Source organism: Telmatherina bonti (assembly GCF_933228915.1).
Source record: "Telmatherina bonti genome assembly, chromosome: 22".
NCBI classification, from domain to species: domain Eukaryota; kingdom Metazoa; phylum Chordata; class Actinopteri; order Atheriniformes; family Telmatherinidae; genus Telmatherina; species Telmatherina bonti.
The window spans coordinates 20,595,505-20,610,990 of NC_136631.1; the positions used below are offsets into that span (position 1 = coordinate 20,595,505).

At 41.1% G+C, this 15,486-nt stretch overlaps 2 protein-coding genes across 3 annotated transcripts; both read left to right on the plus strand.

The window, feature by feature from the left end:
* Nucleotides 1-406: 406 nt before the first annotated feature.
* On the plus strand, nt 407-6,802 carry vgll2b (vestigial-like family member 2b). Of its 2 annotated transcripts, none has more exons than XM_079262620.1 (4): nt 407-508; nt 2,691-3,036; nt 4,794-5,255; nt 5,634-6,802. In XM_079262620.1, the coding sequence occupies exons 1-4, from the start codon at nt 464-466 to the stop codon at nt 5,675-5,677; spliced, it is 897 nt and encodes a 298-aa protein (XP_079118746.1). In that variant the 5' UTR covers nt 407-463; the 3' UTR covers nt 5,678-6,802. The 2 variants fall into 2 exon arrangements, with proteins under 2 accessions (XP_079118746.1, XP_079118745.1); XM_079262619.1 differs by lacking the exon at nt 407-508 and adding an exon at nt 1,815-2,260.
* Nucleotides 6,803-13,337: 6,535 nt separating this feature from the next.
* Nucleotides 13,338-15,275, plus strand: ctsl.1 (cathepsin L.1; the record flags this gene model as incomplete). Its single annotated transcript, XM_079261819.1, has 7 exons — nt 13,338-13,455; nt 13,633-13,775; nt 13,873-14,070; nt 14,158-14,349; nt 14,636-14,801; nt 14,929-15,034; nt 15,176-15,275. Exons 1-7 carry the CDS (start codon nt 13,356-13,358, stop codon nt 15,273-15,275), a joined length of 1,005 nt encoding a protein of 334 aa, XP_079117945.1. The 5' UTR covers nt 13,338-13,355.
* Nucleotides 15,276-15,486: the final 211 nt, after the last annotated feature.

The window sequence follows — 15,486 nt, forward strand, 5'->3', positions numbered from 1 at the left end:
AAAGCAGCTGAGAGCACTTAAACATGCTATTCTTTTTATGCAAAGGTTTTTTTTATACTCTGCATAGTGTCACTGACACACACACACTGCCTTGCAATCACTGCAATGTCTCTGCAGTTTGGTTGTGTATTTTTTTTTCAGTTGGATCCTCACTGGTAAATATTGCATGCACTTCTGCACGGGCTCTCATTGGTGCATACAGGTGTGCACAATGAGGTAAACGGTAGCAAACAGAATAAATGTGTGTGTGAGTGTGTGTCACAAGCGAAAACAAGAGGGGGCAGAGACAGAGAGACAGGGTGAAATAGAGAGAGAGAGAGAGAGGGAGACAGAGACATTTTGTCATGGCCATTAATACTAATAGTGGCCTCTCTTCCCTTCCGTCAGCTGCAGCTGTTGATCACGCTGGTGTAACAGTGAGCTTTCCACCATTGCATCACTCTTTTTCTCCCTGATACCCTGCATGACTATGGATCTGGTGGCCCATATTGCACATCTTACTCCAAAGGTAATGAACTGAAGTACATTTAATGCCCCAATAATGCTACTAATTATGTCTTTAAAAAGTGGATTTGCATATTTAAAATGACTCATAATTTGTTATAGAAACTGACACTATTTATTGACATTTTGTGCAGTACAAAGCCATCTGAGAAGTGTTATTATTGCACAGGTACACTGTAAAATCAGTTAATTAAAGCAGAGATGCAACAGGTCAAAGTGAGCACTTAAGTTATGCTTGTCGGCTTCATCCAGTGCTATTTAAGAGGATGTCTGATTCATCAGCATGCCAATAACCTGCTTCCAGTTATTCATACCATGTGTGATGTATGCGTAGCAAGTTGTTGGTCATGTTCTCCCTCTGGAGAACGCAGCAGAAGGACGATGTAACTTCCCCAGGAGCTCGTCCACTAGCATACATCAGAGAAATTCCACCTCATCTGACACTCGTCCATGGAATTCTGCAAATTTTCCACACTATTCATGCAGGCATTCTGAAGTGCCTGTCAAAAAAGACTGGCATCCTCCAACCTCAAGAACATGCAAGAAGGAGGAATAGAGAACACTTTCAAGAAAATTTGTCTCACTTGTTTTCATGTTTGATGATCGTTTTTTAGTCTTTTTTCACCTTGATACATATTGACTTCAGTGTTTCTGGGGTGTTTGTGATTGTCAGTAGGTATGCTTGTGTGTGTGTGTGAAAATATCTTTTGTTTGCTCTGCTGATAGGTGATAATTTGTCATAGATTTGTGCAGAGTCCCTTTCTCCTCCATGTTGGTATGACCAGTGTATGCAACCTATAGTTGACACCTATGTGTCATTCTGGGAACACACTAAATACTTCAGATGACTTGAGGGTTTACTTGGCAACCGATGGCTGTTTTAAGACCATGGATACACTTTCAGCTTGGACGGTGCTCAAAGTTTTTAAGTATCTGGAGAAGAATAAAAAGTCACAGAACCACATGTATCATGTGCTCATTGTTTCGCGGCTGATTAGCTCAGTGACTTCTTCTAAATCTATTTGTGTACCTGGATGACATAGCCTTCTGTTTTTGGACAGCAGGAAAAGGAGTTGTGGGGCAACAATTAGAAGTTGTTTGTAGGTTTTCTCAAAAACACATTGCTCATTTAATGTAACGTGCGTTCATACAGTCAGTGTGCCTTATTCTTATTTATTCTATTGTTTCATGATCTCTATGCTCCTGGATTTAAGTTAATGAAAGATATTCATCAGTTTGCAGCATATATCAATGCATAATGTTTGACTGTAGATGAGGTGGAAGTTGGAGTGCTGATGCAGCTCGTGGAGATAATGTGGGGTGTTGAAGGCTGGTAAAGGTGGGAGGGGTTGACTCGGAGATGTACAGGACAGGACACCCTTATGCCTGCTTCATAAACCTCACTACATTTTGCCCCCGCAGCTGTTGTGGTGCACGCAAGGAGCAGAGAGGTGCGCTCTTTCTGGAGCGGTTATGTCAAGTCTGGCACGGGGTTCTTTCTTTTTTTTTTCTTTTCTTTCTTTTTTTTATTTTTTTTATTTTTTTTTTATTACGCGGATCGGCGACCAGTGAGCCCAGTTTCTCTTTGCTAAACAAGCCCGGCATGTTGTCGCACTCTTTCTCACCAAGGTCGGTTTCAGCAGAAGAGTGAAGACACCGCTCATTTACCATGAGCTGTTTGGATGTTATGTACCCAGCCTATGGACATTACGCACCGTACGCACCGACTGCTCCTGCTTTTATCAATAGCTTACAGGTAGGAAGTGAAAAATACTAACATTTTTCTTAAACAGGTTTTATTTCCAGGACAGATATGGTCATTTACATTAGGAATGAATAGTTTTCTGCAGCTTTTAAAAGCAAACAAGCTGATTTAAACAAATAGACTTGATAGGTTTGTGAATCAGTAATTAATTTGATCTAACAAGTCATTGAACAGCTAATATCTGTAATTGCAATGGCGTGTGTCTTACCAAACACAGAAGTCGCTCTGCACACTTATATTTGCTTTCCCACTCTTGTTTGCGCGCACGCATTCACGCACAGGTGCGGCCACACATCAAACATTATCATTTTAAAATATCTCATATTCAGCTCCAGATGTGTTTTATCCAACACCTGTCTTTTCTTCTCCCCCCCCCCCCCCCCCCCCCCCCCCTCTCCCCTGGCCTGCCCCCTAACAACAGGCTCCCACAGGTCTGAGCTACACTTCGCGTCACAGCCGGGATTTTATGGACACTCCCAGCGTTCCCGAAGGGATGTCTGGGGGCCCAGGCACTGGAGGATCAGCTTCCTCCTCATCTTCATCTAGCTCTTCTTCTTCCTCTTACACCCCTGCTGCTTCAAGGCCGGATGAGGGTCTCAAAGAGAAGCAAGAGACCCCCGAGGCCGAGTACCTGACTTCTCGCTGTGTGCTCTTCACTTATTACCAGGGAGACATCAGCAGTGTAGTGGATGAGCACTTCTCCAGGGCCCTTAGCTCCTACATGGATGGAGAGGGCAAAAGGCAGGCACCAGACCAACAGGGGACAGGTATATGCAGTTACTGTTCATAAGAATAAAGTTGCACACCTTTTATTTTGCATCAATAAGCTAATGTTATTTAACCAAGAACGTGATGATCTTGGATGCACTTGACTTTTCCTTAAAGAAAAAAACAGGATTTCAGAGATTTCAAAAGTTAGAAAACATTTCAATTGGTTGGATTCTATGAATCATTTGTGTGGAAATAGAAAAAAAACCCCAATTATTATAAATATTTTCTCTTTATGTGAGCCCTTTTGCATTCCTCAGCTGGCTGTGGTCTTAAAACATGTATGAGTTGGTTAAATACAGATTAGGTGGTTCCTGTGCTGGTTTTTGAGGCCACACAGGGTGAGCTACCAGTTCTGCAGAGCACAGCAGAGGGTCAGACAGGTGATGTGATCAGGTGACAGGACTGGAGTGTTGCTTGTGGGAACTGTTGTCCGTGGAGAGGTCAGGGCAATAGGTCATGTGGGTCAGGAAATGTTGGCAGTCTGAAGGGACTTCTTTGATTTCTAATTGTGCTTAAAATGTGAAGAAAGACAGAGTCGAATATGCAGAGTGTTGAGTTGTTTGCTGGTTAGGATTGGATTTAAAGGATTCCAAAGTGATAACAATCAAAATCCCAACCTAGTTAAACATATCTAAACATATCACACATATGCATGCTTTCACAGACTATATCAGATTTGTGCTTAATAGAAGCCTCAAACATAGTTTTATCATTTTTAATTCTTGATTTTTTTTCTTCTTTTAACTTTGTTTACATCAAAAATATAAGTTATACATGAAGTGGGACTTCTTTCTGCTAACAGGTTGAGGATATCCCTTAGATATCCATGTAGGGCCTGCAGCCTCCGCTTACTCCCCTCGTGCTGCTGTCACCGTAGTCTCTTTCCTTGTTCAGCCGGATGTCTTCATTTCGCCACCAACACGCGCTCCCTGCCTCACAACAGATGCTATGTTTATACTTGGCCGTAAGCGCACAGCCTCGCCGGCGTATCCCCTTCAAACGTCTCCATGGCTGCCATTCTGACTCTCGCTCCTGCTCTTTCCCCACAACGGCTGCACAGTCAGAGCTGTTCAGATTTATACATGCTGTGGCCAGCGTGACAGGGCCAGTGGGAAACACTACCTCTCAGGATGAAGCAGGGTGTCTTTTTTCAGAGGAATATCTAAATATAAAATGATACTGCTAAAATCATATAATGGCTTGCTGACATTCTGTCAAGGGCGAGGAGGGAGCGGGAGGGGGCAGAGAAAACAACAGGTGGGGGTGCAGGAGACAGAGGAGTAGGGCGGCGGGTGCTAGCGCAGAACTGCTCGCACATATGTGTGTGTGTGCATGCTTGAGTGTGTTGGTAGACTTTTAGGAGTATTGGGCTGACATGAGAGTGAGAGGTGTCACCATAACAAGTGATTTAAGACTGTGTGAGCCTCGGGCGGCCTCCAGGTTACAGTGTCTGCCTTATATAGAATTCGAGGATACAGGGACGTCTCTCCTTCTACCTTGCTCTCTCTTTCTCTCTCACTTTGTCAGCGGGAGTATGGTTGTGTTTATTTCTGTGTCTTGTTGGGGCTAGGGCTGTATGACAGTATGATCCAATAGGGAAGATATCTGGGCCAGGGGGTGTATCAGTCATGTGAGGGACTATGTTTTAGCACACGAGGCTCCTTACAGATCCATTTGCTTCGATAAATCAAGTGTTTCACGACAAAGTTGTGCAACATTAAGTATTGTTCACTCCATCTCTGCCTCCCATTAGACACCCCTTCACCGAGCAGCCGGCGAAGCTTCCCCCCATCCTTCTGGGACAGTAACTACTCCTCACCTCAGAGCCGCCCCCACTGTGAGACCGGCGCACCTTCCTATTCCATGGACCCATACACATCATCAGGGCTGCATCCAGGCTTGCCACACCCACATGCTCACCCCCACCCACATGCTCATCCTCATACTCATCCTCACCCCCACCCTCACCCACCAGAGAGCTGGGGATACCCGCAAGCACAGGCTTATGGCCCTCCTCGGCCTCTTCATGAACTTTATGCACCCTCAGCTTTGGAGCCGCACTACGGGCCCCTGCTCATGCCCACAGTGAGGCCACCTCATCTTGCGACCTTACCAAGCCACTATGAAGTGAGCAAGCTGGAGCCCCCGGCCTCCTGGCCCAGTCTGCTTCCTCCAGGAGATGTAAGCCAGACTCTGGCACTCAACATGGAAGCAGGTACCCACTCAGCAATGTTAAGCTTTTTGTAAATGTTTTCTGGAAGATAAAAGTCTATATTTATAATTTACAAACAATATTTAGACCAGATATGTCTTTTTTCCTCCCTAACTGGGAGTATTTATCATGCAAATTGATGACAAAAGTTTTAAAATGTATAAAATGCTTGTACATTTGATGTAAATATCCATGCCCCCGACAGACTCTCATGTGTTCTGACACGTGCAAACAAATGCACAATACGCCATAATCATCGCAGAAGCTCTTTCTCCTTCCTTCTAGAACAGGATGTTTGGTTAAAGTAGACTCCATGACAACCTGTGTTCTGTTGTTCGCTGTTGTCCTCCTCATTGTTTCCCTGTCTTTCTCTTTCCTCAGGCCTCCAGCAGCACAAGAAAGGCAAGGAGCTGTACTGGTTCTAACGAGACCTTCAGTCACACTGACCTGCCATTACCAGATCCAATTAGTCCCTGGACCTGCTCCGCTATTGAAGCAGCGTGTCCCTTTATTCCCCCCCACACACACACTGCCTCCCCATCTATCCACCCCCTTCTCTCTGCTCTTAGCCTCCCCTGCCAGTATCACAGCCTTGCTCCAGGTCGACGTGTGTGCACCATGGAGATAAAGCAGAGAGAGGAAAAATGGGAGAGCGACAGAGTGTATGAACTGGCTACAATCTGCGCTGCTGCTCTCTCTTTCTCATCTCACCCTCCACTCTGTCTCCTGTCGCTGCCGGTGCAGCACAAACCCTGGCAAGGTGCGAGCCATAGTGACCTGTTTGGACTGAGAAAGACAGGATCATAACAGACTTTTGCAGAGGACACAGAGATAGAAGGATGAATGGAGGGGCAGGGGGATGACTAGCAGTGAGCAGGGATTTCCTCCAACGTTCCTGGTTATCTCTGTCTCATGTTTTGTGTCGGTACAACCGTGGACATTATCCACTTATCTGCATTTCACAAATGCAACACACAGCAACATCCAAGAGTAGATATGATGGTGGTTTATGCTTCATGACTGTCAACATGAGGACTTTTCTTTTTTTCTTTTTATTCTATAATAATTCTCTCTAGAATAAACTGTTTTTATTTATTGGTGTTAATGTGCATTTCTCGGTTGGCCAGTGTTCTGAAAAGATTGTGGTTCAGTTTATTGTGTTTCCTGAGGAGGGAAGTGATACAGCTGCGATTGCCATGGAGCTTTTTAAAGGAGCTTTTCATTCAGAATTTCTTCAGAATTTTGTCAAAGCCATTTTTAAAAAAAAAACACGACCAGTCTTGTTCAGTCTGACCTCTCAGATAAGATTGTGTTTCAATTTGAAGATGTTCCATTTGAATCCTGTATCTCTATCATTCTAAGATGTTTTGAATTTGGACTTTCTGAATATTTTGAGATATTTTTGTGTGTGCGCGTGTGTGTGCGTGTCATTTCTCATTTCTCAAAAGTATTGTTATGTCAATAAATATTTTTATGGTACATTGTCAGATCTCATGCAGTTTTAGCTCAGCTCGCAATAATAAAGAGCACGATGTGTAACTGGAAAGAGACATATATTCTTATTGTCACCAAGTGCTTGGAGAAATGCAACTAGTAAGTAAAAGTATGCTTTATGAGATCAGTTTTTAATTATGCATTTTGAATATGCTGAATTTTCTGTGGCTGTTTAATCTGTGAGACATTAGCATGGCCAGATGTGATCAAGGTTACGCTGTGCGACTCTTCTTATTTAAAAGGCCTTCCATTTGAATTCCTGCTCACATTCACACTTTGTCACCTATAAAGTGGGAACTAGTGCTGAATGCCAGCAATGTGTAACCAGAGAAGACGCCAGCCATCCCAGCAATGCACCAAATGTTGCTGTGTTATTGATCCAATAATCAGATTATGTGCTAAGGTATGCCAGTCTGGGCCCGTCACAATTTAGTAGCTGTTACATTATGCGTGACCCCCCCCCCTCACACTCAGTTGAGAGCAGCCAACTATGTGATTGGCTTTAAGCTGAGGAAACATGTAGTGTAATGAAATTATAAGAGTTTACCAGGCATAGCTTTCCTCTCGGTTTCCAATTCCTGCCATCCAATTGTCTTTTCTTTCTGGATATTTCTTTTCATGCCCAACCCTCAAGGGTTTCTTCCAGTTAGTATGCACCCACAAATGTTGACACATTATACTGCTTAGCTGTCGCTAAACCTCACATAGGATTAATATTTGTCATGTCAATCATACTCTAAAGTAGTGAGACAAAAGTTATTATGTATGTTGTTACAGTACTTGGTATAGAAACTGATCAGTCTAGGATAATAAATTTGTTACCGGAGCAGTAAGACATGCGCTGCATATGTATTTAAAACATAACAAATATTTAGAGACATGGGAGATCCTTTTCTCATGCTGCACCATAACAAAGGTTTAGAAATGCTGCCATCTTGTGGCGCATTTGCAACCCTGGGAAGTGATTTTCCAGAACCTGCATATGCCACCATGTCCAGTCATGCGTTGCTGTTATTTAATGTAACACAATGCCAACATGTCCTATCAATAATCAGTCACAAGTTAATGCAAGTAGTTTATGTTCATCACAGTTACGTTATGCTGAAATGAGTTATTTACATCAGATTGTGGAAACGTGAATGGACCTGCTTGGCTACAGAGAGTGAGATAGAAAAAAATGAAGTAAAAATTACAGCTTTGACTACAATTTATGCAGTTTCAGTGAGAAGCAGTTGTACAATAAAACCTCCTGTAAAGTAAATATAAAGATGGGGAAGTGGTTTTCATTGTGGGGCATTTCCTGAGAACAGATGACCCTCTCAGCTGTTTTAGTTACAGTTTACAGTAAGATCATTCCTAATTTGGGCCAGAACATTTAAGACAAGTAGCTCATATGATCAGTCAGTGGTGGATGATACACCTACTTTAATCATATTCAAAATCAACAAAGAAATAAGGATATAGGGACACATTTATTTATTTATTTTCACTTGTCAGTCGTATGGTCATGGCTTACCCCCAGTGCAGTAAACAGACTATCACCGCTGTTATGTTAAGGTGATGGCATCAGCACAACATGTGACACGTTGCAGAGGTGGTGTTAAAATACACTTGTTATTCTGTCAAGATAGTATATTACTTAAGTTTCCCCACACATGTAATGAAATAAAAGTAAATTAAATGAAATCAAATCTTTAAAGCACTTTAATGCATAACAGTAACGCAGAGTATTTTACATAATAAAAGCAACAGTTATTGATCCTATTCAAAGCACACACATGAACACCTAGTCATATTCTCTCTCAAACACACAACTAAACATACATAGAAACCAACCTCCCACCCCTCGACCACACTCTAAAACAGTCAAACTAAGAATGACAACAGTATGTTTGCGTTTGCATTGCAGAACCAGGTGAAGTAGGAGAGGAAGCAATAATGTAGGGGTCCATCCACACCAAGAGCCAACTTGCCCACGAGCAAAGAGGTCATCACCACAGGAGCCACCCAGACCAAGGCAGACTAGGTGCCCACCACAGCCATGGTGTGGTGCAGGACCCTGACTACCCAGACAAATCAGCCTAACAATAGAAATGAGCTATAAAAGCAGATATCTGCCAAGCTGTTCATTTCAGCCCATATTGTGATTTCCTCCCAGTCCCACATTCATTTCATATGGAAACACTATTAGATTCCTATATACACTGATAATGAATCCACAGTGTTTGGGCTAAATTATGGTGTTAGTTGCATGTTTATATCTTTGTTCCTACAGTAATGAAAATTCCAAAGGTCTCCTGTTTTTTCCCCTGTAGTATTTAGAATTTTGCAGGGATCCAGATCTATCATTGATACGTTGTGAAACCTGTTCGGAACTTCTCTTGTGTGTTTTGGCAAAGCACTACGACCATTTATGGTGGAGTTAAATGCATATATACTGAAAATCGTCCTATCATGCAATGGTAAAGAGGCCTTTAAAATATTCCTGAATCCAGATGGGGATCCAAATCACTTCCAAAGTTTTATGGAATAAATCTGTCTGGTAGTTTTTGTATAAGATGCTAATTTTGATCGTATTTTTGATCCTGTTCCTTCCTTCGGTTGTCTACCTGCTGAGGTAAGTTGTTTTAAATTTTGTCTGATGGTGATGGTGACTCATATTCTCGCTCCGAGTTTTGGACATGGGTTAACCCGGGAGGTTGGAAGCAACTGCGGATTGCTGTACTGAGGCCTGAGGTTTTGCGTCTTATGCTCGCCGTGTGGGTTTGCATGCTCTGTGGCTTCCCTGTTTTGTTTAGTGATTTCTTTTCTTTTTCTCTTTTGCTTTCATATAATTTGTGTACTGTTTATGTATCTGATTTAAATATCTGTGTCTAGTCTTTTCTCTTTTACAGGGTTCTGGTTACGCAACTCAATTGTCCGGTGTTCTGGTGTTTCTATTTTCAGGGTTTTCGTTGGGCCTTGATTTGTTTGATTATCATGTGTTCTCATTTATGAGGTGGTCGTTTTTATGTTGTTTGTTCATAAAATTTCTTCTGTTTGGTGATCTGTATGAAACAGGTTTCATTATGATCAGAAGAGGGGTAAATTTTAAGTTCTCACTTAGATTTTCATATATTTAATAGTTCTAGCGTATATTAATGTCTGATTATGACTTTGTGGGCTTTCTGAAAATGTCATAATGAACCTAAGAACTTAAGCTTAGTTACAAAGTGTCTGCTTATTCCCCTTTACAGACATAGTAATGTGTAGAGGGCCTGACATGTCTGCATTCAAACATCTGGGATCTGAATAATTAGAACACTCTCCTCCTCTAAGAGGATTACAGCTAACAACAGACATTTCTTGTTTAGAACAACATATATTCAGGGCAGACAATTGACGCCCTTTTGCGAGGATAAAATGATGGTTCAGCCCGAAACTCCGTTCTAGACTTCTGCCCCGTCGGACCTCTGGACTGTCTCTCCTGATTGCAATTTGTATTACTCTGTTCTTTCTTATTTTCTGTTCAATAAACTTTGTAATCTTTTTCACTTCAGAACCAGACTCCTCGTCATTGATAGACTTTTTTGCACACACAAACAGAAAAACAGATAAACATTGGCAAAAGCCATGTTGGCAGAGATCATAAGACAATCATGAAATATGTATAAAAAATTAATGTAAACTTGGTGCTTGGATAACAAAATCAGTAATAAAAACATCATTTAAAAGAAATTGACATCAACACGTAGCAGTTTGAAAACAATGAAAAAAGTAAGCAAATAAATAAAAATGAATATATAAAATATAATAGCTTAGTAAAATAAATTAAGTTAAAAAATACAAAATTATGAATCAGTTAAATGTGAACTCAAATCATGCTAATATGAATCAGTCCATATTTAACACAGTCACACACACTGACATCTGTCATTCTTCAATTTGAAATTGCTGTCTCATGACTTGATCATATCACATGACAGTTTCTGTAAATGGTTCATAGAACTCACATAAATCACAACCTTTATCCCTATATGATGTTCAACTTAACTGCTGTTTGCCAGTCCCCCCCCCCGCCCCTCCCTCTGACAGGCCGACTCATAAAAAAAAGTCTAGTAGAGAAAATCCTCCAAACCCCTCACCCTGACTTTCTGATTTTGACTATTAAATGACATTTGAATGCTGTAATATTAGAAACACCGATAATGGCTTCAGGAGGATCAGGAACCATTTAAAAATCAGTTAAGACACATCTGCAAAAGTAAACACAAGCTATGCAGAGTTATGTGCTGCAGGAGTTCATATCTGAGCAACACTGGTCATATCTAAAATTTGCTTCTTCCACAAACTATTTCTAAAAACCAGCAGACAGCTTGAGTGCAGGGTTATCTTCTGTAAAAGCTTCTGTGAAAACTTGGTATAAAAGACGTAGCATAATGCTGGCTTCTATGGATGACGAGCTGGACACTGGACTCTCAATACACTGGCTAACTTTAAGCCCTCATGACCTTTTTTCTTACACCTTCATTAGTACCTGCTTACTATTACATACAGAGACCACCCCACACCACTTGACGTTGCGGAGATAACCTGCTTGTCTTGCCAGTTGTGCAAAAGTGGCTCAGATTCTAATGCTCTGCCAGCTCTTTCATGATGATCCCTCCTCCAGACAGCAAGCACTGCTAATTCACCTGTAAGAGGTCATGATGTTGCAGCTGACTGGGTTTAATCCATCACAGAGGTCATTTTGTGGTGGACACTCAAGCTCCAATATAATAATACAACCTGATATGTATGTTTTTAGGGGGATTTCTGACTGAGTGATGGTTATCTTGGCTTTTGTCTTGTAAAATAATAGAGGGTCAAAGTGATGTACAACTTTTGCAAACATCAAGAAAGTGTATATCTCCTAATCTAACACAAGTTCAGCTTTGTGTCCAAATTATTGTGAGCAATTTTCACTTTTCTAAAAGGAAAAAGTCAAAGATTTGGCAAAAACATAGAATGCTCATTTAGCATTTTTTTTGGAGGCCAACAACACAAAAAATGAAAAGAGGTGACACAAGAGAATAAGGTTTAATAGCATCTGTAAGGTTTTAGCTTTGCTGTGGGTTTTCTTTCATTTCACAGCATCTTTATGGTCTAAAGCATGTCATAATTCTGAAAGTCTTGTGATACAGTTTGCAACATCTTAATAAGATGGCAAAACAGTTCAAAGATCAGATATATACTTTTGTTGCCATGTTATTTTGGAATAAACAAACCTAATAAAATAAAATGACATATTAACTTCTATGTGAGCATCATATGAGCTCCAAGGTTTTGCTTACTTGTGTTTATTTTCATTTTAATCTAGTTGATATTTCCACGTTCCTGACAGCTGACATGTAAAATGTGCATGATTTAAGCTTTACAGTAAAGATGGAAAAAAAAGAGGAAGAAAAAAAACCCTCTGCTAATTGTGTGGAAACAGAGAGGAAGTCTTGAGCGACTATGAGTGGAAATAACCATGAATCATGAATCAAACCATATTAAATGCAAAGAATGTGCATCGCTTTCTGTTCAAAGCATTTCAGAGGCAAAAACAAAAATGTTTTTTTAGAGTTTGGGATTATTTTGGCTGAGTTTGTTTTTTAGCCAGTGAAGATCTTTCGGTCTGGACTTTATTTAGGAAGGACTTCAAGTACATCTTTACATTTCCTGTAAATCACTGAAACCTTCTGTATGTGGGTTTCAACTGATGTGCTACCCACGTTTACAAGGCACATAAAGCACATCTGCTATTTACAGACAGTTTTCCACTGTGGACTGCTTTTTGATTACTTGCAAGTTTTAAATAAAACAGTTGGGAGATGTTTTCACATTAAATGATTTGCTGTATTTATGTGTAGTTTTGGTTTTATTGAGTCAGAAATGAGAAGAAACACCAAGTTCTTTACTGGAATCCGAGCATTGAAATGTTAAAGTAAAACATACCTAACTGTGGTTTTCTATTTAAAAACATTAGCAAAAATGCGCAAAGTCACTCTTCATGTGACTTTATAGTTTTAAACCATCCCACAATGGTTGATCACATTCTCAGAGAAAACCCAGGACTCTAAATGAGTAATGCTGATGCTTGATTTTTTTTCTGAAGCTGAACAAGCATAACATCATGCGAACTCCTTATGTCTCATAACTCCACCTTTGTGTTTATGAGCTCCACACAGGCACCTGACAACAATACTGTAGTCATGATTTAAGTCCTATATAAGTCCTCCTTTCTCAAGCTGCTTTGTATCGCCAGCAGGTGCTTGTACCGCAGTTGTCTCCACACACCGACGTAGAAGAGGGTAAGTGGCAACAGCACTGATAATGAGACACATCAGCAGCACCACATATTTTCTGTTATACATTAACACAATTACAAAAAGAGGAGGCGTTGGAGAGAGAGAGAGAGAGAGAGAGAGAGAGAGAGAGAGATGAAACCAGGAAATAGGGCTGATGTGCGGTAGAACATCCATGACATCAAATATGTCAGGAAGCATTTGTGAAAGAATGCTGAAGTGACAGAGATCAGCTTCAATCCGTGTGGTTTCCTGCAAGTAACAAAGGATGTTTGCCTTTGTGTGCTTGTGTTTAGTCAAGATGAAGTTGCTGCTAGTTGCTGCTGCTGTTCTGGTTGTGGCCAACTGTGCCAGCATCTCTCTGGAAGATCTTGAGTTTCATGCTTGGAAGCTGAAGTTTGGTGAGACTTTTGAGAATTATCCTGTTTTCTTGAGCTCTGCTGTCTTTTTTAGCTTACAAGACATGTATTTGGAGAAAAGTTTGCTAATTTATTTACGTTTCAGTGTTTAGATAATTGATTTTTCAGTGGATTTCTCACTTCTTTTCTCTTTCTAATGACCTTTTTTCTGGTTTACAGGAAGGTCTTACAACTCTCCATCAGAGGAGGCTCATCGCAAGCAAATCTGGCTCAACAACCGAAAACTGGTGCTGGTGCACAACATGATGGCAGATGAGGGCATCAAATCTTACCGGCTTGGCATGACCTTCTTTGCCGACATGGTGTGTGCATTAAAAACATAGTTGATTGCTTTTGCCTTGACACGACTCACAAGCTATAAGAAAATTCACAAACTTGCATGTGGTGCCTCTTGACCAGGAAAACGAAGAGTACAAGCACCTGATTTCTAAGGGCTGCCTGGGTTCCTTCAATACCTCTTTGCCTCGCCGTGGCTCTGCCTTCCTTCGTCAGCTTGATGGCACAGATCTGCCCACCACTGTTGACTGGAGGGACAAGGGATATGTCACTGACATCAAGGATCAGAAGCAGTGTGGCTCCTGCTGGGCCTTCAGTGCTGTAAGCATGAGATTAACTTGATGTCTAATAGTGCTACAAACTTCAAAAAGTGTTCTACTGTTATGATTTTCCTCTCTCTTTTCCCAGACTGGCTCACTGGAGGGTCAGAACTTCAGAAAGACAGGAAAGCTTGTGTCTCTGAGTGAGCAGCAGCTTGTTGACTGCTCCGGTGACTATGGCAACATGGGCTGCATGGGTGGCCTGATGGACAATGCCTTCAGGTACATCCAAGCCAATGGAGGGATTGACACAGAGGATTCCTATCCTTATGAAGCTGAGGTAAATAAAAATTTATGTTGTTGAAAAAAGGTTTTGTGGTACCACGTCAAATGGTCCTATGCCATCAGCATTTATCAGTGAAGGAGAACTCAAGTAAAAATTTATTGTAACAACTGCATGTTACTGCCATCTTGTGGACAGGATATGTCACAGCACAGACCCAATCTATTTTTCTGTCAATCTTCCCATATTGTCACATTAAAAAAACAAACTATGTCCTCACTTTCAGCCACAGTTTAAAAATACCTGCTGAATTTTGGTCTATGTAACATTTTTTTCCCACAAGGATGGGCAGTGCCGTTACAACCCTGATAATGTTGGAGCCAAATGCACAGGCTATGTTGATGTGACAGTAGGTGATGAAGATGCTCTGAAGGAGGCTGTTGCCACTGTTGGACCAGTATCTGTTGGCATTGATGCTTCTCAGCCATCCTTCCAGCTCTACGAATCAGGTGGATACTTTTAAGCACTATTTCGTACCCAATAAGAAAATAACTGAGGCAGAAACAAGAAAAGAACATGAAATCACTTCAGAAAAAATCCACACATTGTTGTGATGCAGGTGTATGTGTGTTTTAGGTGTGTACGATGAGCCTGACTGCAGCAGCACTGAGTTGGATCATGGTGTACTGGCTGTGGGTTATGGTTCTGAGAATGGAAAAGACTACTGGCTTGTGAAGAACAGGTAAATCATACCTGTTGCTCATATTTGTACTTTATATGTTGCTGTCCTGCATACCTAGTGATCAAATGCAGTAAGGCAGGAAAATATGTTGTTTTCACAGAGCTTAAATGTGAAATGTGTTTGATTTGAATTTTTCTGTAGCTGGGGTCTTGAATGGGGATCCAAGGGATACATCATGATGTCCAGGAACAAAAGTAACCAGTGTGGAATCGTGACTGCAGCTAGTTACCCCCTGGTCTAAAACAGGTGAGACAAAAACACTATTCACACAAATGAAACTTCTCAGTATCTGCACAGAGGACTTACTCTCCGCAGTATGTTGGTCATTAATACAATGTTTCTTCTTGTTGGATTTGCAGGTGCTGGACTTTCCTCAGTATGGAGGAGAATAGTGACACATAATTTACTGTAATTTTTTTTTTCAAATAAATAAAAATCATCTGAGTACTGTG